The sequence below is a fragment of the Halyomorpha halys genome, unplaced genomic scaffold (assembly GCF_000696795.3).
Source record: "Halyomorpha halys isolate HHAL.00 unplaced genomic scaffold, Hhal_1.1 Scaffold213.1, whole genome shotgun sequence".
Lineage (NCBI taxonomy): Eukaryota > Metazoa > Arthropoda > Insecta > Hemiptera > Pentatomidae > Halyomorpha > Halyomorpha halys.
The window spans coordinates 455,128-480,419 of record NW_027116617.1 but is presented as its reverse complement, the minus strand read 5'-3'; the positions used below and the strand labels follow the sequence as shown (position 1 = coordinate 480,419).

General features: G+C 31.3%; 1 protein-coding gene across 1 annotated transcript in view; it reads right to left on the bottom strand.

Moving 5' to 3' along the window:
- Positions 1-25,292, bottom strand: part of LOC106679638 (retinal homeobox protein Rx1-like) — a 110,944-nt gene that overhangs the window by 53,929 nt on the left and 31,723 nt on the right. Inside the window, exon 2 of the mRNA XM_014418900.1 lies at positions 14,264-14,475. Coding sequence (XP_014274386.1) covers positions 14,264-14,475 — 212 coding nt within the window. The remainder of the gene's footprint in view (positions 1-14,263; positions 14,476-25,292) is intronic.

Here is a 25,292-nt window from a genome sequence, read left to right as displayed (position 1 = left end):
GTGTCCGTTTAAGAGAGGGCTCTATGTAAATATAAACTTATTTCACTTTGGAGGTTTTTTTCATAGATACATTTCAAAAATTAATATCTAACAAAGTCAGTACCTATTTTTGAATATTTTGCAATGAAACTTGTTTTACACAATTTCAACAACTTTTTCCTATGAGACTGATTATTCGTTAATATTTTTTTTATTAAGATATCATTCATTAAAAAATACTTTCCTTTACTTATTTCCAAATTATATTACCATTCGGCAAACGCCAAATATATCAAGTGAATTATTCGCACACTCCAATCAGTGAGTATCTATTGCTGTTGAGAATATAAATAAAATTACTATAAAAAATAAGAGTGTTGTTGAAAAAGTATAAATAGTTATTTTCTATTCTTTAACTAGCTAGTGATGATTTCTATGATATCTATTATATCTTTAGATTGAATTAATATCTGTTAAACCCTAATGCTTATAGCTAAAAATAACCTATAATTTCTAAGGCTAATTATCATTTAGTTGTAAAATTAAGAGAAGATAAAATTTTCTAAATCAATGCCTTATGAAAAAAATTATTTATATTATATACGTCGAAGGTATATATAAAATATACTTTGAATATAATTTATATTGTATATGCCTGTTTTAAACATATAACGAGTATATGCATTTGATTAACTGAATAACATCTAAAATTTATGTGGGAACGTAAAAGTATAATAAAAAAAAAAAAAATTGAAATAAACTTTCTGTAGATCATGACTATATACAAATTATATATCGTGTAACAGTGCACCTTATTTTTGTTAATAATCGTCCGATTTAGATCATTTTTATTTCTATTAATCATCTTTCGAATGAGCAGGTATTTCAGTATGTGTTTAGTTTTCGATTGATGAAAAATGAAAACTATATATTTTATTGTAAATAAATTTTTTTTTTATAAACACTTAAAGTAGGTATTTTTTTTTCAAACTTAGACTTTTTGCGCATCTATAGCATAAGTAGAACCACCAGTACAACTTTCAGCTTAGCAGGCAATTAGTTCCAATGCAAGATTTAGACCTAGTACCTATGCGAGTTTTCATTATACGATCCATATGTCCCTGATTTGTTTTAGTAGTTGAACATCTGTTTTTTTTTTTGTTTTTTTAGTATGTATTTGACGTACTGCGTAGATTGTAATTAATTTGTGACAGACTTACTGGCTTTGGAACAGTCTGTAGGATGACTCCAGTAGAGAAAGTAACCCCAGTCTACCGTACTATCTTTAAAATACGACCAATTAAAATTAAATGAAAACTTTTTTCATATGTCAGATGTGCTATTACTAATGCAAGCAGAAATATGTCCAAGCTCTGTGGCCTAAAACTCTTCTTAATAAAAAGCCTATTTAACGCGAAAAAAATTAAATGTTTTTTGATTAAATGAATTTATGAATTGGGTTGATTCACATGTATCCATTTTCAAGGTTAAAATCATTTAATTCAAATTGTTTTCTCACTTTTTTACAGACGCATATTTGAAAAAAAAATTAATGAATTTTAAAACTGAGGAAAGAAAACTGAAAAATTAAAAACTGAACAAAACGGTTATTTAGTTCTTATGTAAATTGAACAATGGTAATTATGTAAAAATAACTTAACGTAACGTAAAACGTAAATAAACGTGTGGAATATACAAAAATTATAACTTTTTTTTTCACGATACTGTCTTTGGTCTTTGTTTTTTTCCTAGAGTATATATAAAATGTTGTCAATAAGAGGTGAGGAAGAGGGGGGGGGGTGGAGGAGAGGGGGAAATGGATCGGGCCAATAGGAGCGGGCGGTAGCCATGGCGACGGGACGCTGGGGGAGGAGCGCTTTAGCCGGGCAATTATATAGCCGCCCTGCTCCTGGCATTATCTTCTCTCAGGCCACTTCATTCCTAACAAACCATTCCATTCAACACCAACGCTTTTAAGTATTTATAATAATCCATACTAATTGTTTTTATTAATTCAAACACGATGAAATTAATTGTGCAAAAATATTAATAAATAAGGACCCTGTACTAGGATTGGCAATATTAGGATTCGGATATAATATGACCCATAAAAACAAACGTGCCTAATTTTACACACAGCTTTTTAATTTATTTCCAATTTCGAACTATTGAACGTAAAGAGCTCTACTAGAGTTAAAATTTTAGCTAACATACTCATCTTTAAAAAAGTTGTTAATAGGTTTTTTCTTCCAGGACCCTGTTTAATAATAAAGTACAAACTTATACTATTAGTCTTGTAGATTTATCTTAATACAATTACACTGGCTTGTTCAATAGTATCTTATATTTTAGTATTTTTTAATTCCTGTAATATCACTAATAGTCATCCCTATTATGAAAAAAATAAGTATTAGTATTATTACCACACTAGTTTGTACACTTTTACTATGAACTAATACTATTAGCTTTCATTATGAAACAGGGCCCTGGTAGCTGTAATGATATTGAGCGCTGAACGAAAAAGTTTAGGTTTTTCTGAGTGCTGGAAATAGTTTAATAAGTATTTTTCAAGGATATTTATTATACGTGTTGTATATTTAAGGTTTCCTGATTACAAATAGCCAAATCAAGCAAAATGATTTGTGTGTGTGCATGTAAACAATCCTCATAAAAAAAAAAAAAAAAAATACAATTCTGAAATTATGTACGTAAAGTAGGTTTATGCCTGATTTTTTTATAACAACATTTTCGCTGAAATTAGTACACCAATTTTACATTAAAAATATAAGTAAAACAATCAATAGCACGTTCTAGAGAGGCAGCAATAAAATACTCAAAAGAATGAATGAACTAAATCATCAAGTTATTAAAAAAAAGTTTATTTTTTTAGTCTCACTTTGAATAAAGTTAATATAAATGAAACATCGATAAAATGGAAAAATTGACAATTCATGTGTTTTACTGGAGATTAATGTACAAGGAAATTTTAAATTTGCTTACTTAATTAAGTTTTAAAAAAGTAATAAATTTTGCCCAAATATAAAGAAAAAAGATCTTTTAGCTTATATAATTTTAACAGTAATGTAGATTTTAAAAATAAATCTAGTGTATTATTATTTCTTTCTAATAGAAAATGACCTAGTAATTACAGCCGAGAATAAGGAACTTTTTTTTTTATTGAAACAAATACTTTTATGAGTTGTATACATGAAAATATATTATAATAACATGACTGAAGTGAAGAGGATTAATCCAAATATTTATTATTATAAAGTTTTATACTAGCTCGACTCGAATTTTCTAAAAACCTCTATAAAAGCAATGCCGAAAGTGAAATGTGGATATTTACGTTCTGACTGTACGTGCCTTTTTACACAAAAAATAATAGATCAGATTCTCAAATGTAAAGATTTTTTTTGACTAATTAAAATTTTAAATTTAAAACTACTATTATTGGCCTATTCACTTGTAATAAATTGTTAGCAAAGCATTAAAAAACGCTTGCCAAAATCCCTTAAATTCAATTTTACAGTGCTGATTTATCTCAATGACACCATGATGTAATGTCAACGGGTTTATTTATATTAACAAATTTCAGCTTGGAATGTTAGTCGGAAACGAGTTAAAACAGGATTTATGGCCGTGAAACTCAATAAAAGCATAAAAAAAAATGACCCATTATTACAACTTCTAATTGATAATATGTAAATGACCAGAAAACGATTTTTTTCATTTTAATGTTTTAATTCATTTGATTAAAAAAGAACTGTTAAAGTTTTTAATAGAAATTATAACATATATTTAACTAATAATGATATTATTTAGATTTATTTTATTTTTTTTTGAAAGCGAAGGATAACCATCTTAATATAAAGTATTTAAAAAAATGTTTATAATTTGAAGTAAAATTACATTTTGTAATTAAAAAGAACAAAGGGCGTTATTAAGTTTCTCAAGGTTTGCTGTGAATAATATGAAATTACTGTATCAATTAACGTCCAAGTTTAATAAAGAAAACACTAATTAGCGATTCCATCTAAAGTTTAAAGGGCAGGAGAAGAGGGGGCGGGAGGGGTTAAACCACTTGGAGAAACCTCCATATTGTAATAATTTACTCATTAAATAAGCCTTCCGAATAAAGCGAACTCATTGAAAATTAAGTGACTTCTTTTGATCTTTCCATCGTTGATTGCCCGCCTTTTTCTTCGAAAACGGAAATATTATTATAAAATATCAAAACGTATCCACATCTGCATAAAAAATAATTAATTAATTTTCGCTAAACGAAAAAAATTTCTTACAGTGTCAAAACAGCAAAATTAATTCAATTTAAATGAAATAAAAGAAATAATATTACTGTCGTTCAGTTTTTGATTTAATAATAATAAATAATAATGGTACGATGCCGATACTGCCAATTGCTGTCTGCATACTGTGACGTACACCCAAACACAAATCCACAAAGATTAGTCTTGTCGCAATCCTCCCACCTACGCTTCGGTCTACCACTCAGACGTTTACCCGTCAGAGTAGTGTAAATTTTTCAGGGATCCGTTCGTTACTAAGACCTATAACCTTACAGGCTCATCTTATTCAATCCTCTAACTTGAATTTCCCTGGGCATCTACACCATCACCTGTATGGAAATTAGCTCTGAGGACATCTGATATCATTCATCTGTTTGTTTTTTTTAATAGCCTGTTTAACCAATTTATTTATTTTAACTTATTTATAAGTTTAGTTTATTTATTAGTTTTTGTAAACTTATTTATTTGTTTTTTAATCAATCTACAGCTGTAGCTATTTTATGTTTTATTTATTTCTGTTTATTGATAATTTCATTTAATTTGCATTGCATCTGTGTAACGGATTGAACGTGTGTTGTGGATCACTGGAGAAGATAGCTAAGAGAGTGGAATAGAGAGTATTCGAAATTAATATAAATTATTTATTATTAATATAATTAAATTATTTTATTGCTTAATGTAAGAGGCCACATTTTACTTTCATAAAGAACAGTACGAAGGATAATAGTTTTGTAAATTTTATCTTTTAAGTCTCTAGATAGAATATACTAGTTAAGCAATTTCGGAATAAAAAAAAATAACTGGCATATCCCGACTTTAACCTTTTTTCTAGTTACCTAAATTCTTAATCCTCTCTGTATGAAATCATTGTCATTTTTGAACTGAAAGTTTAAGCAATAGTAATTTTTTTGATAATTTGATTTATATTGATAATTGAACGAAATAAATAACAATAAATTATTGGGGCAATTATAAAAAGTTGATTTCGACTAATAGGTAGCCTTGGATCTTTATTAGGACCGGCTAATGATTCTGGAATTAGTTAAACGACTCTAAGATGTCAGATGAGGAAACAAAGAGATGGAAAATTAACGTTGTTTAAGGTTGACTCCGAGATGACAGCGAGATAGGCTTCCAGTCAGCCTTGATCAAAGTCTGTCAACGGCATCTGGACAACTTACAGTCCAAGTACAATCAGATTTCGAAGGTGAAATCATTTTCTCTGGAAACTGAGCACCAACAGAAAAATTAATTTCAGAAATTGTCTTCAATTATAATCAAACAGTGTCGAGCAAAAAGTATTAGCAATTACAAATTTCAGTCAAATTTAATTGCAATTACTTTCGTCCAACTAGTAATTGTTATTTCGGACTATTATTACAATTACAGTGGTTCATCAAGTTGTCGAAATTATTAATAAGAACTGTAATTTATCTTCTTTAGTTCAAAATTAATTGTAATTGTAATTACGTTTTTTCCAATGCTATTACTAATCAAATATCGATTGCAACATCAGGCAATTGGTGATGATAAGGCCTGGACCTTTATTTGAATAATTATTTGCGATTTCAGATGATGCGAATATGTTGATTTTCTGATTCCCTTCCGAAAATAATAATAATAAAACGAAAATTGCAACGATAATTGAAAACTAGGGGAAATGCAAGAAATCTGGATCTAGTGCTATGATTCCGTTTGAAGGTTAAATCATTTACAAGTAAAATTTTAGAAAAAAATCAATTGGAAATTTGAAGAAGCGTTAAACAAATATCTTAAAATTATTAAATTATTATTATTGAATTTCACAACGGATCAAAAACAAGCTTATTGGAATTCTTATTGGAAATTTCAAAGTTTAAATATACCCAAATTATGTAATTTGGAAAGAAGCCTCTCCCGAAATAATGCTTTATTTCGAAATAATTGGAAAAGTTTAAATAATTTAAAAAAAAAAATATTTCCAGCGTGAACAAATGATGTCCAATTGTAATCGTAAATTTAATATAGTGTTATGTGATTCAATATTTCAAGTTATATCAGTTATGAAATTTTGTGTGTTTAAAAAACGTTAGTAAATATAAATGAGGAGAAGAGAGTTGGGGGTGCGATTAGAATATAACACAAATAAGTTGGAATAACTTAATTAATAGTGTCAACGTTTCGGCCAGAATGTCTAGCCTTCATCATAGTACAAGAGCCCAAGAGGAGAAAAAAGTCAGCTATTTCACCCCAATTTTTGATAACTTTAATAAAAACTTTAGTGTATATGTTGAATTGTCTTGGACTGATGTATAAATTCTTTTTTTGACTGTTGCTGTGAGATGTACTGAATGATCTGCATTTATGGAATCTCATCTTTTCTTGTCCTAGTGATGTCTAGATTAAATGTTGACTGGTCAGTTAAAAGACATGAAATAGAAATAAAGACTGATATTTGAGAGTCTGAAAATTTTTATTAAATATAAAATCAAATCATATAAATGAAATATACTACTGCTAATTTGAATTCAGTTCAATCACACTAAATACTTTAAAATACATTTTTATAACACGCACCGAACCAAAATATTGCATAATCATAGATTGTAATAAATTTGTATTCTAGTTTCGTACTGGCTAATGTCAACATGATGTTTTATCTTTCATCCAGTTACATATTGCCCTCTCTATATTTTGTCGATATTTTCTCTTTTTTTATTTTTTTTTTCGGAACGAAGCGCGCTCTAACTAACCGCTCCTAAATTGCGGGATATAGCGAGGGTGGATTGGGATCAAAGCGGCCATGTAAACAAATCAGTCGCCCCCTCGAGGATAGAAATTAGTTGGGAGACCTCCAACCCCAGCCTGCCTGTTTTGACTTACTGGAGTCGTCAACTGCCATAAACACTTCCCCAGCGACCAATTGGCTTCTTTCTATCGGTAATAGAAGCTAGGGGGAGGGGAGGAAATGCCATTTAAATCATTAATATGTTATATTTTGTGTCCTTATTATGTTACAGGAAATTATATGATAAAATCAACTGACCGGAAGTACCACATTATAGAACCGATTTTAATAAAACTCGGATAAGGCCCATCTGGATATACGGAGTTGAGCTTTGGGGCTCCACTAAACCTTCGAACTCCTCTCGTATCCAATCTTTACAATCCAAAATCCTTCGTCAAATCCTGAATGCTCCTTAATTTGTTACTAATACAACCATCCATAAAGACCTAAATGTTCCTCATGTAACCGATCTAGCCCGAACCCGATATTATTCCTTCCATAATAAACTACCTAACCACCCAAACCCACTAGTTTCTAACCTTGCTTCTTCTTCCATTCCTGGCAATCCTCCGAGGCGCCTGAAAAGAAGATGGCCTCGTGACCTTATATTGTAAACTGGTTTAAGAGTTCTACTACTGGGTAGTTTCTCTACATCCAGTATCATATCATTATGTCATTATGATCAAATTTACTGGTTGTATTTTTTTATACAGTTGTAAATATCAATAAATAAATAAAATAATAAATAAAACTTGGTATGCTACGGTATAATTATATGGTCATTAATTTCTATCTTTATCCTTCTGTTATATATTTTAAGAGAGATTTTATTTATTTTTATGTTCTTTTTTTCCATTTATTTTTATTTTAGTATGAATGAGATCATTCATCACTATTACCTATTGCCTACAACTGTCTGGTAGACTGTAATATCTATCAATAAATAAAAAGTAATTAAAAAAATAATTAAAGGCTCAGACAAAATTATTAAAAAGTTCATAACAAAGACCTGAATTTTTATGCAAGTGCATATTTTGTTTGCGTGTTTTTTTTTTCAAGGAGCTAATCAAAAATCTTGACCAATCAGCGTACCCAGGTGCAAATAGCCAAATTTAATTTGCATATTTGACGACAAATCCATATATTACTCACGAGTTGTAATATTAATTATTTTTAAAATGCCAAAAGTAAGCGCGTCATTTAGTTCAAAGTTAAAATCTTGAATCAAACCAAAGATTAATAGAAAAATTATTTATTGCAGCTCACAATATATTTCAAGCGAATGATAATCGATTGACAAGTCCATATTGGTAAGCTCTGTTGTTAATTGTTTTCTTTTATGCATGTAACTTGATCAGGGATTGTTTTTAGAAATATAACTGATGACACAATCTATCTAAAATTTAAACGCTGTACGATTTCAATTTGCTTTCCGAGAGGAATAAAATAACTGTGAGAACGCATGTTTATTAATAATTTTATAACTAAATCGGTCTCTCAATTTGTCTATGTTGACAAATTATTGATATTCATCTTTATTGACAGCCAACAAACTTTTGTATTTTAAATATTGACTCGCATTATGATTCTTGTTTATTTAATTTTACATTTGTGTATTTTTCGGTTTCTTGTTTTTTATTAATTGTTTTTCAATTTATTTGTGTTTAATTTATTAACTGTAATCAATTCTTACCGTCAATTATTAATCATTTTTAAATCCTGTTTTTCTTCTGTGTTACTGGTTGTATGTTTTTATAATTTCGATATTTTACTTTAGAATGTGTGTCATGTATGCTTTCAATTTTTAAGTTTCATAAACGTTTTAATTATTTAAATATTTTGGTTTATAAAAATAAGAAAAAAATTAGTTTTTATTTAATTTTAATCCCAAATGCTATTTCTTTCTTTATTCAGAACCTAGTGTAAGCGTGTTAATGTATTTCAGCTGTCTTATTGTAGATTTAATGATTTTTAGCTGTGTATTTTTTACTTTTTACTGCATATTTCGAAGTTTTTAATCGCATATTATGAGGTTTTTTAATGTATAAAATCTGAGCGTTTTTCTTAATAAAGGAAAAAAAAAATTTCCCAGAAATATGTCTTAAATATCTTGAATTCCTTGACTTTGCTGTACAGTTTCCACCTCTTGAGTGAGTGTGGTGAGCTTTCATGTGTCACATTTTCATAGGATTTTTCAATATTGCAGGCTGACCAGAGTTTATGTTCACTTTATTAAATGGACTAAGTGAGTCTAATTTTTTCCTCAAACATCGATAGATTGTTCCCAAATAAAATTTTTGTTTTCTCTGCTCAATCATGTACATTATTTCTTCAAGGGATTGTTAAAGCAATTGCCACAATGCCAAAGTTAATGCCCTTTTCAAAATCACGAATTTTGTGCCTGAAACATAATATTCTTATAGCTACTTTCACAGGGAGACGAACGAAGAATTATGCTTCACATGTTTACTAATTTTACATGATGCCAGGCCCAAAGAATTCATGTTACACATTGGTGCAGGTCAAACGTTACAGAACAAAATTTGGTAAAGTTTTCGTATAGGTGAAAGTATTAATTGAATTATATTTTGGGTATCTCAAATATATTAGTAATTGCATTCCATCATAGAAAAAAAAATACAACTTACTTATAATATTTACTGATAACACAAACAAACAAACAACTCCTAAATATGAAAGAGTTTAGAAGGTATTTTGAGTTATATAACTTGGTTTATAGACATTTTCTGCGATTTATTTAATTCACTCATTAACATACTGCCTAGTGGTAGAAATACGTTTTTCCTTAAAATCTGAATTTATATTGTTGAATTTACAATGGGCACGCATTTCGACTATTTAGGAGGGGTTTGTGTTCAGGATTCACGACCAAACGCCTGGTTTGTCCCCCAAAACAATCGATGGCCAGGTACCCACTTTATAGAGAGTAGGGTCCTCCGACCCTAGAATCGATCCAAGGCTGATATCACATTATATACAAATTATCTGCACTTGGATTCAAACCCGGGGTCCGGGATTAAGAGTCAAGTGCCTTATCTACCCATTCTATATGGATTTATTTAATAAAAAATTACAATATTTTTTTCAAATAATTTTGTAAATCATATAATTATTTAATTGTGGCGAGGTATTGTTTAAATTAAATGCTAGAATTAATTGTGTCTAAAATACAGGAAGGCATCATAAGGTCAGAAAAAAAAATCACAAAAAGTTTAAATATATTAATCCATTGTTTCTTTCAATGGAACAAATCTCCGCGTCCTTATCCTTTAACAAGATGGTTCCCAACTGGTGATTCGTGGACCATAGGTGGGCCGTGGGTCCCGCAAAACGTATTTTTGTGACGATTTATTCTTAAAAATATTCCATCATCTTTATTTTCCCCTTCTTTTATGACTTTCTTCCTGGTCATTTCTGAAATATGGGGGACTATCTGCATAGTACCATCCTATTCTGACTATGCTTGAAGGTCAAGTTTTCATTACGTGTGACCGCCACAGAATTAAAAGTCGATCACCCAGGCCGGATTCGAACCGGCGACGATTCCAACTTTAAACCGCTCGGCTAAAAATGGGCCTTTCAATAAATTAATTTCTCGATGTTTTTGTACAAGTTGAAAAGTGAAAACGCACTTTTAAGCAACCTAATTTTTAAATATTTCCCGAGAGGGATCCGCAAGTGTTTTGCATACACGAACTTCCCAATTTATTTTTTAGGATCCGTGGCACGTTGGTAACTAATATTGACAGGAGTTAAATTTTTTAAGTTAATTCATTTAAAAAAACTAAAAAAAATTCGCAAAACACGTGTTGTATCCTCTTCTTTTAAGTATTATAGATATATTCAAAGATTATATCTAAAGTTGCAATAAATAATGTCTATAAAGGTCCGTGGTTAATCGGTTTTTCAAATTATATATTGTGGAAACCAAAAATCAACAAAGAAAAAATAAAGTTCACATAATCTGAAGCTCTGAACTTTTCACCTTCAGAAAGGCCTGTATATTAGGCCGGGACCTTGGTACAAATTAAAAATATGTTTAAACTAATGGCATGTTTTCTTTTTTGAACCCACCCCCAACCAAGTGCTTCATGAAAAAACGTAGTGTTTAATACCGTAAGTCATTAGGACTTAGACACAGAAGAGGAAATAAAGTAGGTGTTCCTGTTCACTGAGATGGATTCTGGAGAAATTCTGATACTTAATTTGACAAAACCTGTTGTATACAACTTATTAAAAAAAAAAAAAAAGAAAAAGAAAATAGTTGGAGCACGGAATTTTCAAATAAAATATTTAAGAATAACTATTCAAAAGATACAAATTTCATAATTAGAATGGTTAACTTTAAGCAATGAAGACGTGCCGGATAAGCAGACACGGATCCAAATAAAGAAATCGTTAACGTCGCGTGCAGTAACCTCGAGTAGTTCCAGGTATAATCTGTAATTTGAAAGAAACTTGTTGCTGGTCCTCTTTGGAGTGAAGGCTCCGGAAATCTGTTATCGGATCTGAACATCGGACAGCAACACAATATTTCACAGTGCACAATTCCAGGCTTCTATATAAATGTTGGATTTTTTTTTTCCCTAAATGGTGTAGAGCTTCATTCTCAATTTCATGAGCACAACGAGTTTCTGGTTATATATAACAGAAACGACCCAGCCTAGAAATTATATTAAAATAAGCATTGTAGACACAATTGATCTCATTACAGCCGAATTGTATTCCTTATTATTGAGAAAGAATATTTTTTGTTATGAGGCGTGAGAAAAAATATCTATAAAAATAAACTGACCCATTAACATTAATTCCTATATTATTATTTTTTAAAACGCCTTTATTGCAGTGGTTTTCAACCGGGTTCCTGCGAAATACATAAATAAATCATTTCACGTCAATCCAACACAATTTTGAACTTATCTCAGATTTTCCTCAGGTTTTGTGTAGGTACCCTAGTTTTTCCTAGCTTGTGCTAAGAAGACGGAATTAGAAATTCTATTTGTATCAAATGATAATGTAGGGGTTCAGCCATTTTCCTACTTCTTCCTAAAGGGCTCGGCCATTTTCCAACTAGTACCAAAAGGGTCCCGACTTTATAAAAAGGTTTGAAACCACTACTTTAGTGCATTAAGCAGCAATGTATATCTAATAAATGGTAATTACGCACTTTTAAGTAACCTAATTTTTAAATATTTTCCGAGAGGGATCCGCCTTGAGTTGGGAGTGGGAGCATATGGTATCAATTTTTAGTACCAATTCTAATATTGACACAAGTTAAATTTAATTAACAATTAAATTTAATTTAATTTAATACAATTAAATTCAAAAGGGTCCCGACTGTAAAGGTTAGAAACCACTACTTTAGTGCATTAAGCAGCAATGTGTATCTAATAAATGGTAATTATATTAGATTTCCTTGTAAATGTATTAATTAAAAATAATTTTTAATATCATACAAATCAATCAACTTAAAATTTTACTAATAGTCAGTGTTTGTGGATTAAATTAAGTTATTTAATCTGAAATTTCAAATATATTTCCATTCAAATGTGCTGTTTCTATGCTATCATTACATAAAAAAACAAAAACCGTTTATAAGAAGAATAAAGTTTGTATGTACAGTGAATTTTCGCTATAATCAGAAACACCCCTCCTTCCCCAATAATCTAGTTAAAAATACCAACTCCTTTTATTTCAAATAAAATTCAAGCTATATAAAACGCTTTCACCCCAATGAAATAACTAGTGACGAAATTAAATATTGGATCAATAGAGTTGAAAAAAATTAACGGGAACGTCAAAGAGATATAAAAAATAATTTTCATTGTCTTTGAAAGTCATGAAGAGCACGAAGACGTCGAAGAAAATACGCAAATTATTGAACATGAATTAGTTGTTTGAGGGATTTTAATGCTGTGTCAGGTACGTAATTTACAATTTACATGTAATTTTATCTGAGGTTGAAGAAAATGCGGTCAAAGGCCCTGATAAAGATTATTTCAAAGTCCAAACAAACTAAAATTTCAAATTATTTCACAAGGAAATAGTTTAAAAACTAATCTCTGAACAATTATTAACTATTGTAACAATATTTTCATGTAAATATTTCTATAGATAAATAAATAAATATACATCTAATTTTTGTTATTAAATTTATTTGTTTTTATGAAGTGATCTTTTTTACCCGTTAGGTAATCCGATTTTTTTATTAATCGGAACCCTCTTGGTTTGAATTATTTTGGATTGGCGAGAGTCCGCTGTATTTATGTTGCATTTAATTTATGAGGTGAAACAGCGTAAAATTAAAGTACGAAACATTATTTTATTCATACATTATGAATAAAATATTGTTTTGTTTTCTTAATAATATGTATTTTTTTTAACACATTATTTTATATACATTTATAATGTACTGCTTACAAAAAATAATTACCGACTATGCGTTCCATTATTAAGAATTAGGTTTTTTATTTTATAGCTAATAAAGAAACAAAATCAGATATCTAAGAAAGACATTAGATAAAATTTAATATAAATTTATAACTGAATGGAGAAAGACAAAACGGCTTATGAAAATCCTTTTTTTCGTTTTTAAGATATTTTAATGCTTAGAATATGGCCGAAAATTCATTATCCCATTAAAAAAAAATCTCACTCATATGTTTGAGCACATGCTTTATAGTAAATGCTCGTTACACTCATCACCTCATCACAAATCGATGAAAATATGTATGTAAAGAAAACCAATTTATTTAATTTTGAATTTCAAGTTTGGGACGTCATCATAAGTCAGACACTAGTGTGGTTCAGTGCCGACCGAGTGGAAGGGTAATATGGAATTGGTTTTTTGTTTTTAAAGTTTATGAAATTCTCTTCTGTTATTTAGATAATTGATAAAAATGGTTTTATGAATGTTTTAAATGTCGTTTCTTTGTTTACAGGTATGAGTTATGGTAAATAGTGTAATAAGTATAGTTGGCATTTTTATTTTATAACATCATTCCACTTTATATCATCCCATAAAAAAAAAATCATAAATATATTATAACGGTATTGTGACACAATACCTAAAATTTATTTTACTTATGATTTCAGCTTTGGGTTTTCTTGTAGAAAATGAACAAACTGGAGAAAATTCTAGCAACTAGCTTTTGGACAATGGAAAAAAGAAGAATAAAGTAGGACTCACCTGTACCCTTACTTCTGGAAGGTTGACTTTCATCGCTAGTTCCTCCCTGCTGTAGACGTCGGGATAGTGGCTCTTCTCGAAGGCCCGTTCCAGCTCGTGGAGTTGGTAGGTGGTGAAGGTTGTCCTGTTCCGCCGGTGCTTCTTCTTGTCAGGACCTCCGGCTTGACCCGTGTCCCCATCCGGTTGGCCCTCGCTCCTTCCCTCCTTGCAACCTATCACTGAGCACTATTAGTATCCCGTCGCAATTATACCTACATGCCGATAAAATTATGAATACAAAATATTTGAGAAAAGTGCGCGTATTTATATGGGATTTCTTTTGTTGATGTCTTGCTTAATAGAGACGCGATTTTCATGGCACATTGACTTTAAAAATTAGTCAATGCAGCATTATATTGATTTTTAACATACCCTACATCATGACTCTAATATTCCTATGTCCTGAAACTCATATCTTCAAATATGATCAGAATATTATACATCTCCCCAATCATCTGGTCCAAACCAAATCAAAATCTAAACTCATCTCCATGAATTGATGTGTGTTAAAACTGTGATAGCCATGAAATCGTTTTAAAATGGTACACGATTAAGTTCTCCAGTAAAGTCCTGATACGAGCGCTTTTCTTAATGTTACGAGTAGATGTCATGTATGTAGACTATCTTGGATTTATGACGTAATAAAAATAACAGTAAACTACATTTTAACAAACAATAAATATATTTCTAAGTCTTACAAACCATTCACAAAAATCCCACCTAATACAGTTTGGTCTTTATATGTTCAAAACCGATGGTGACTTATTTTATGGAACATAACTAACATACCAAATTATAAGGACAAAATTTGATCTTCTGTACAAATATTGCATTTGAGTCCTCAGGAAGGTGTCACTCTTAACATAATAAATAGATATCACATTTGGCTTAGATATCACATCTTAGATTTACGCTATAAAAACATATCTATTGGAAGGTAAACTCCCAGTGCTATACCAACTACCCATTATACCTTTCCTTCACAATAAATCTCATGGGATACTGTTTGCTCCAAAAAACATGAGGGACGAAGGCTATTATGTACGTTTTTATTTGAAAAATATTTAGACAGTAAGATTAGACTAATAAATGTTACAATAGATATTGTATACCAAAAATAAAAAAGGTATTATTATATTTCATTGGTTGGTTTTACTAATATTTGATAAATTAATAGATAATAAAGATTTATTTAACAGTTAATAAGATAGGTTGTGATGCTTTTATAGAATATCATAAGAATGTGGAAACGTCGTTAGTTAAAAGATAAGTTATTAAGGAATGTTCATTAATGGAAGAATTTTATCACTGTATAATTTTTTTTTTAATTTAGTTGTTATTTAGAGTTCTACTACTGGGTAGTTTCCCTACATGCTGCATCATATCATTATGTCATTATGATCAAATTTACTTGTTGTATTTTTTATACAGTTATAAATATCAATAAATAAATAAATAAATAAAATAATAAAATAAAAAATTTATTTATTCATTTAATAATAGATTGGCCTGGTGGGCCTTACATGGTTAATGTAAGAGGTACATTTTTTTAACAATTGATTATGAGAAGGGGTTATAGTCTCATACAAAAGACATCCCTAACTATGTACAATGTTATAAATAAAACAAAAAATTAAGATAAAATAAATAGATAAAAATTATAGTTCTTAATAAAAGATAAAAGTAAAGTTAATGACAAAAACAATGACATTTATGTATTGAACAAAAAAAATAATGGCTTCTAATGGGAAAAAAGAAGTAAATTTAAGAAAAAGATGAAGAGAAGAAAAAAAAGAAATTAAGATAAAATAAAATTTTAGAATGGCAATAACTGATAAATTTAGAATTATAACAGAGTGTCCTACAGCAGTTTTCGGGTTGTGGTTGGGTTTCCCAAGTTATAGGTTACTTTTCCAATAACTGTAGGTAACAAGGAGTAGAACTTCATTCACCTTTTTTTTTCTTTTTATGTAATACTCTATTTTCTTTATTTATATCTGTATAATAATGTAATAATAAAGGTATAACTATGAAAGTTTGAATTTCCCACTACTGGAGCTTTTTTTTTTTTTTTTCATGCCCCAACGTTACAGCCTTACCATTTTCTAAACATTTTTCTTTTCAGCCAATCATTCAACAGAATCAATTTGCATTTTCATTCTCATTCACCCATAGCCTCGATCGTTTCCGAAGGTGGGATGTAAAGGTGTCACATTGATACCCGCCGAAGAAGGGATCGCAGCAAGGAGCGGTGATAGGCAGAGGAAAGCCGGCAGGAGATTGGAAAAATTAACGGAAATTGGAAGGACGACACCTCTCCTCGCTCAGATTCCCTCTCGTCATTTCTTCTTCCTTTACCGTCGTCTTCAGCACGCTGGCGTTGAAAGAAGTACTGAAGGCACGGAAAGAAATCCTAGATGAGGGCTATTCTTTCGTCTAATATGGGGGGGGGGGGGGGGGGGGGTACATAAAACAATAATTTTTGAATTTCTAAAATTTTATAAATTTATTACTAGAGACCACCGGATTTTAGTGCGAATGCACCTTAATTCCACCAAACCTCCAAAGAAATTCGAATCATGGAAAAGGCATGCAAGTAATACTGATCTTATCCTGCACAAAATTTCATGTTTTGTGTTTTTCCACAATTCTGCACATTTTGAGTAGTTTCTACACAAAATTGCACGTTTTACTCTTTTTGGGTTAAATTTTGGTTTTTATAACATCAAATTTAATGCTTGAACTAGATTTCTCATATTATACACAAATAGGTGTATATATGCCAATATTTATTAATTTTACTTTTTTTTTCCTTATTCAATTATAGTTTAAAATTTACAAATTTGAGCATATCAACGCATTGATTAACATGTCAATGTTAACTTAGTTCAATTTAAAAACTAAAAAAAAATAACAAGTAAACACAAGTGAAGTATGTTATTGGAGTAGTATTAACTACTACTGGAGTTTCGAGTAAATATGAATAAGACTCGCCAGGATAATATTGTTGTAGACAACTTCAGTGTTATTCTTATTAACTTATATTAGATTTCCACTAGTCACAACAAAGTCAGGAGTTGTTATGACTAGTGGGATTTTCAGTTAATTTTTTTTGTTTTGATATTATTAAACATTATATATAAATAAAGTCCTAAAAATGAGAGAGGAGTGCGAAATGAAACGCTTGAAGTACTCTCAAAGACTTATCTATTTGCGGAGGTTGTCCGTCCATATATATATATATACTATCGGTCAGCTGTTCTCCTCGATCAGCTGATATGGACCTATCAGCTGACAGTCCGCAACTTATATATATATTACTTATTCCTGTTGAACAGATCTGTTACCTAGGACTACATCTGGACAAACTACAGACTTGGACACCACATACAAGACTGAAAAGACAGGAAATTGCTCTTCGATTTCAACTATTACAACACTTACTAGACAAATTTAAAGTTTCAACTAATTACAAAAGACTCATTTATATGACTATAATAAGGTGTATCTGGACGTTGATCTTTGGGGCTCTGTTAAACCATCGAATTCCTCATGTATCCAATCCTGTCCTGCAACAGTCCAGAATCCTCAATGCTCCTTACATTGTTGCAAATGAAGTCCTCCATCAGGACCTCAATATTCCATATGTTGCAGATTTAGCCAGAACCAGAGGCCAATCCTTTCATGATAAACTTCCCAACTATCCAAACCCACTTGTTTCTGACCAGGCTTCTCATTCATTACTTGATAATCCTCCTAAGCGTCTGAAAAGAAGACGCTGAAAAGTTGAAATGTTTTTGGAGTTCTATCAGTGGGTAAATTTCTCCACCTCTCCATTGTATAACTAACACCTAATTTACTAGTTGTATATATTTTAATAAATTTGTAAATACCAATAAATACATATTTTTATTTATTTATTTAATGTAATTTACAACTCTACAAAATAATACAATAAGTAAATATGTTGTATGTTTCATATACACTTGAAAATCTTGGGAAGGAACCACCCATTGGTGGTACTTCAAACATTAATTTAAATTAGAAGGTCCCGTGGCCATCTTCTTTTCAGACGCCTCGGAGGATTATCAGGGATTGTTAAGGATGAAAGAATTAATGGGTTAGGATGGTTTAAGAGTTTGAAATGAAAAGACGCATATCTGTTTTGGGCCAAATCTGCAACGAATGGGGTGTTAAGGTCTTTGTAAATGAGTTTATTTGTAACGTAATAAGGAGCATCAAGGATTTTGGATTGTAAGGATTGGATGCGGGAGGAATTTGATGGTTTGGTGGAGCCCCAGAGCTCAATTCCATATGTCCAAATTGGTCTGATTATTGTAGTGTATACTAATTTTTTGTAGTGAATGGGAAGTTTAGAGCGTTGGTCAAGTAAGTGTTGTAGCAATCGGAATCTACGAGCAGTTTCTTGTCGTTTCAGTCTTGTGTGTGGATTCCAAGTAAGTCTCTTGTCAAGTATCGAATCTGTTCAACAGGCCTTAGTGGAGTATTTAGAAAGGATACTGTAGGACTGGAGGGTAGAGGTTTACGACGGAGAGTAAAGGTGATCTGATGTGATTTGTCAGGATTTAATAAATAAATTAAAAAAAAAAAGATGAGATAAAAATTATAAAAACGTGGAATTTGCTTCTTTTTTTTTTGTTGTTTTGACTATTAGTCATCTATCGCATAAACGTTGCCATGTAATTGTTGAGGAAAAATTAATTGCAATTACAATTACATTGAAATTTCTATATAATTTTATCCGTTATACAGAGTTGTCCGTTAAGAACAGGTGAATATGATAAGAACAGAATAATGTAGTAATAGATTTATGTACTTTAAATTAAATTAAATAAGTAATTAAAGTAAATTAGCGCTCAAGTTGTGATATCTCGTAAGTCGAATAATGTAAAACTACCTTTAATCTATTTTCAGTTAGGATTGAAAATTTATTTTTAACATTGATAATTGGGATGCAAAGACTGATGAATCAATTAAATAATGTTCTGTTCTTGAAGTTGGCTTAATTGGTTTGTAATGAACTTTGAATGGAAATACTTTTAATTTAGTATCTCGTTGAATATGTAAATGGAAGTAGGCTATGTATGTATTTATGCAAAACAATGATGAAGCTAATGGATCTAAGAGTACCAATGTATTGCAGAGTAAAGGCAAGCAATCTAGGAGGCTAATCAGTCAATTAGCTAGTGTAATTATAGATTATAGCAGAGAGGGCTAATTGAGCTGTGGATGCCCTTGGAGGCCTTCCGTTGCGACAATCAGTCTATTACCAGTACACGCTTTGTTACCTCAGCACAAACAGTCCACGACCCAATCATTAAATCAGTCTCTTTGATGGTCTAGTGGTCATCGGATAAACAGTAATGGCACATACCAGACAGCAGCCAGCCGACGACCGATTGGCCTATTTCACGGTCTCGATTCTAAGAAACGAAATTTTCAATGAAAACATAAGTTCTAGTCTCATTTTTTTTTTAAATTTATTTATTGATATTTACAACTGTACATAGAATACATCAAATAAATTTGAGGAAATCATAATGGTATGGTACAAGCATGTAGAGAAACTACCCAATGTCTAAAAACATTTTTACAATATAAGGCCTCGAATCTTTTTTTCAGACGCCTCGGAGGATTGTCCGGAATAAAAGAGGAAGCAAGATTAGAAACTAATGGGTTTGAGTGGTTAGGGAGTTTATAATGGAAGGATTGATATCTGGTTTGGGCTAGATCGGTTACAAATGGAACATTAAGGTCTGTGGATGATTTTATTTGTGACAAAGTAGGGGGCATTTAGGATTTTACGAAGGATTTTGGATTGTAAGGATTGGATACGAGAGGAATTCGAAGGTATAGTGGAGCCCCAAAGCTCAACTCCATATGTCCAGATAGGTCTTATGATAGTCATGTAGATCAGTCTTTTGTAATGGATTAGCAGTTTAAACCGTTTGTCTAGTAAATGTTGTAATAGTCGGAATCGACGAGCAGTATCCTTTCAGAACTCAAATAGTTATTAAACTATGATCTATTCATGTGATCCAAAGTTTCACCCCACCTTGCTGGGATACATCAGGGCTAAAAAAGATACAAACAACTAAAATAATGTAACAAAGGAAGAGAATAGATATCAAGAAATAAAAGTAAACCAAGTTATGGCTGAATATGATTTAAAATATGAGAAAGTTTTTTTAAAGTATATTAAGTACAATAAAAATATGATGTGCAACGAAAATTATCTTTAAACAAGAATTACAATAAGGTATTAGACAATTAATGAAACGGCAATAATAACAAACAAAGAATAAATCCTTCGTACCAAGCGCAATCATTGTTTAAATGCATAATTTAAATGACATAAAGCTCTGAGCCACTAAAAAATATAATAAAACGTCATTCAAATTCAGTGCATTCAGAATCGTGCATGACAATTGAGTAAACGTATACAACATAATAAAACTACAATAATACTCTCAAAATATTCATGGAATATGTACATATCAATACTAATAATAATTTTATATGTTATTTTACAATAAACAGTAATGAAATATATGGAAACAAAAAACCTTAAATCCAAGATTGTGAAAGTCAAGTTTTCATTTCCTGGGACCGCCACAGAAATAAAAGCTGACCCTCTAGGCCGGGGCCGTTTGTAGCTAAGAGAGTTAAAAGACTGCCTCGTGACTGCAGCTGCGCTGGTTCGAATCCAGCCTGGGAGGTCGACTTTTATTTCTGTGGCGAACCCACGAAATGAAAACTTGACTTTCGCCATCATGGTTAGTTTAGGGTGGTACCCTGTAAATAACTCTCCGTATTTCAAAAATAACCAAGTCATACAAAAAAATAATAATAATAATAGACTTCCCCAGGCGGGATTCGAATTGGCGCAGTCAAAGTTGGTGCTATAACTCGGTAGACCATAAATCCTTCTACTACTAATTAAGCAGTGGCGTACCCGACAGCCATTAACTTTGGAAATCCAGTTAAAAATTGGATAATTTCAGATTCGGCTCCTCCTCCCCCCTCCAATATGCTGTTGAAGAAAATGCCACTGACAGACCGGAATCTACCGACTAGAATTAATCGACGACCTTGGTCAGCTGTATAATTAACTAAAGAAAATATTCCAAAAAAACAACATATTAGTGACATAAAAGACTTGTCTGAAACTTACAATGGCACAAAACATGTTGAACCGAAAGATATTTCAGCACTACAGGCTTGCGATCCGAGAACTATATTTAATGCTCATTTTTATTTTCCCAACTACATTATGACCTTATATCGACTGATTTTGTCTAATACCTAATACAGCCCCGCTCATTCCTGAGATCCTTCCAAAAGGTTGAAATAACAGTAGCTCTGACTGATGTCACGACAGCTTGGTTCGTATAGTTTTATTAGCGATGGAACATTGTTCCATACAACGTCCATTGTTAATGTAATGTCCTGACACAGTCCAGTAAACTGTTCGATCGTTAATTAAATTCCACTAATCGAGCTGTTTTGTATCTCCCGACCTCCTATACCCAGTATCCGCGCGCCCCTTAGTAATTCGAAAGCTACAGAATACGTCAGCAGTATGGTGTAAGGTTTACTTTAGTTACGTGTTATCAGAAGATACAAACACTGAGACATACTATATAAAACTTCTATCAACAGACTACTTTATAAAACTTGTCTCCTTCCACAACTCAGTTCGACTACTGCTCTCATCAACTACTCTTTAGAATAATGACTCTTATCTCTAATATAAGGACATATTTTTGCTCCATAAATGAAAACTGAATGGAGGGGTTTCATAGTAAGGGATACCTCCTCCACTCATATTTCATTTTTATGGAAAAGTGGAAATTCAGGATTTTTTGATCTACGAATTTCTCCCGATCGCATATAAACGCTAAAATACGAATTTGTATAGCAACAGAAAAACAAATAGTTTTATTTTTTTAAAAATAAGACAAACTTTTTTTATTTATTTAGGGCTTAAATGACAAAATGTTTGTTTGAAAAAATTAACCATCTCTCATTTTTTATAGTAATAAACAAGGGCTGAATATAATATATGAAAACAATTGATAATTGACTAAAGGATAGAACAAATGTTTTCCTATTTCCATGGTTGTTATGTCAATAGTCAGATTTTACTTTCACTCATCTATATATAAAACATATTTTCGTCAATATAATAAAGAAATGGCTGTTTTAAAACATACAAGAATACAAGAAATAAATTTTATCTTAAAGTAGGGCGATAAGTGGAAGTTGTGTCAAACCTTTTGATGACTAATGACTTTTTTTTCAGGAAGCAAACATTTTTTAATCAAAAAATTTGCTCAAAAAAATCACTAATTTAGTATGATTGTTTCATGTTTATTGCATTGAGGACTATAGGATGACCGGTAATATAATAATACATTTTTCTATTGAATAGATAAAACATACTAAGAACTTAAAGATAAGCATTATTATAAGTCTAATAATTGACAAGGCCTTACCGTCCCCCTTGCTTGTGTCAGTCCCATGGCTCAAATCCCTAATGAACGGCTTCTATTATTAGTGAAGCAATGAGGACTGACCAGTTGGAAGTGCTGTCGGCCGGTTCCTGTACTGCGGCTGTAATTTCCTATCGTCTCACTAATTAGTGCTTGCCTTGGATTGGTTATATCACCAATTATTGACATTGATTGAGAATCAGAACTTCTTCGTCCCATTCAACCAATCAGATAATGCCAGTTTGATTAGCTGATGGTAGTATTTAGTAGAGTCATGTTACTAAATATATCATTTGGTCGTAAAAAAACAAAACAGTTTTGATATGTACTGATATGGATATGAGATAGAACCATTCTCTGTTTGTCATTATACATAGTAGTATAATTGATAAGCCTATTCGTATTTCATTATAGCATGACTGAATTAAACCTTACTGTTAAATCATTTTTTTTTTTGTTTTAATAGTTTATTTATTGTTATTTACAACTGTATAAAAATATATACAAGTAAATTTGCTGTAGGTGACATAGTGACATGATACAAACATGTGGAGAATCTACCTTTTGATAGAACTCCAATAACATTCCTAGAGGAGAAAATCTCGAGGCCATCTTCTCTTCAGACGCCTAGAAGGATTATTAGGTAATAAAGGAGGAGCCAGGTTAGAAACAAGTGGATTTCAGTGGTTGGGAATTTTATCATGGAAGGATTGGTATCGGGTTCTGGCTAAATCGGTAACATATGAGACATTGAGGTCCTGATGAATGACTTGATTCATGACAAAGTAAGGAGCGTTAAGGATTTTGAACTGTAAGGATTGGATTCCAGAGGAATTTGATGGTTTAGTTGAGCACCAAAGCTCAACTCCGTATATCCAGATAGGCCTTATAATGGTCATGTAGATCAGTCTTTTGTAATAGATTGGCAGTTTAGACCGTTTGTCTAGTAAATGTTGTAATAGTCGGAATCGACGAGCAGTCTCCTGGCTTTTCAGTATTGTATGAGGATTCCATATCAGTCGTTTGTCCAGATGTAGTCCTAAGTAACGGGTCTGTTCGACAGGAATAAGAGCTATTAAATCTTGTGCTTGGATTGCCTAGTGCTTTAATCCAAGCACAAGATTAAATAGCACTTATTCCTGTCAAACAGATCCGTTTGTCCAGATGTCTCCTGCTGATATGAATAGCTCTCATCATTTTCTGCTAACTTTTTTACTTCGGGATACCTCCATTTGACTTAATATTGCTAAAGGTATGCTGCCCTTTTCCCAGAAATATTTCAAAGCAAGTGAAATGTTAGTTTTGTCGTTGTTTGTTTATTTCATAAATATTATGTGTTTAGTGTTGGTGCAATATGGAAGTAGCTTGTTGCTCCTATGTATAAAACTTCCTCTTCTAATCTAAGAAGAGGAGAACGGGTTCCAAATGGCCCAGTATAATTTATTAATGCTATTAAATATATAAATTAAGAAATAGTTATCTGAGAAACTGAATCAGGAAAACCCTTTAAGTAATGATTTCAGCATATAATGAAAATTGTAATTTTATAGTTATACTTATAAGTGCAAGAACTAATTCTTGTTTGGCTTTCCTTAAATTTCGACATGTCCAATTATTGTCTTACATTCAATTTGAATAAAATTTAAACCACCCTCTAGCACAATGAGACGAAGGTGCCTCATCTAGAATTTGGCTTCAAGTTCTTGCTACGCCATTACTCGCAACCATTCCACGTGAATCATTTTTATTCTGCAGTGTAATAAAAGTGAACCCAAGAACTAATAGGTTATAAACAAACTAATTAAATAAAATTATCATTAAGCATTCACCTTGACAAAGGAATATTTCTACTGAGTGTTCCACAACAAGTTGAGAACCAAAACAATAATAGACTAAAGATAGAAATCAGTTTAATATCGCTACTATGAAACGGAAGAGGGAAGAGGTAAATAAGACGGTGAAGGGGCAGTGACTTTATTAGCTGACGTCGCACGCAAGGGAGGCCAGGATCTAGCGTGCCTCACACCTCGTCGACAAATACCTCTGGGTCCGTAGTCACCTTGCCTCAGACGAAGAGTATTAGGGCCAACGTAATAGCGTAGTGTTAAACACTAAGTGATAAGGTCTTGGAACGTCTTTGAAAGCAATCAAAGCTATAAAATCGGTACAACCTGCCACACAATAAAAACAGTGTCGTTACGGAATTTGCTTAGTCCTGCCCAAAATTAAAAAAACTACTTTTTGTTAATATTTGATTTTAGATATTTGGTATAAGCTACAAAATAACGTTGAGCACAGCATCTTCTCTGCTGAGGTTAGCAGAAAATGTTACAACACTTTAATTTTTTTTTTTTTTTTTTTTTTTAAATTTTGACTAACTTATCATTATGTCATTTTATTTATTTATTTTTCATACAGATAGTCTGATTATGTTCATCTTGTCTATTCTTTTGTTTGTATATATTTTAAGAGAG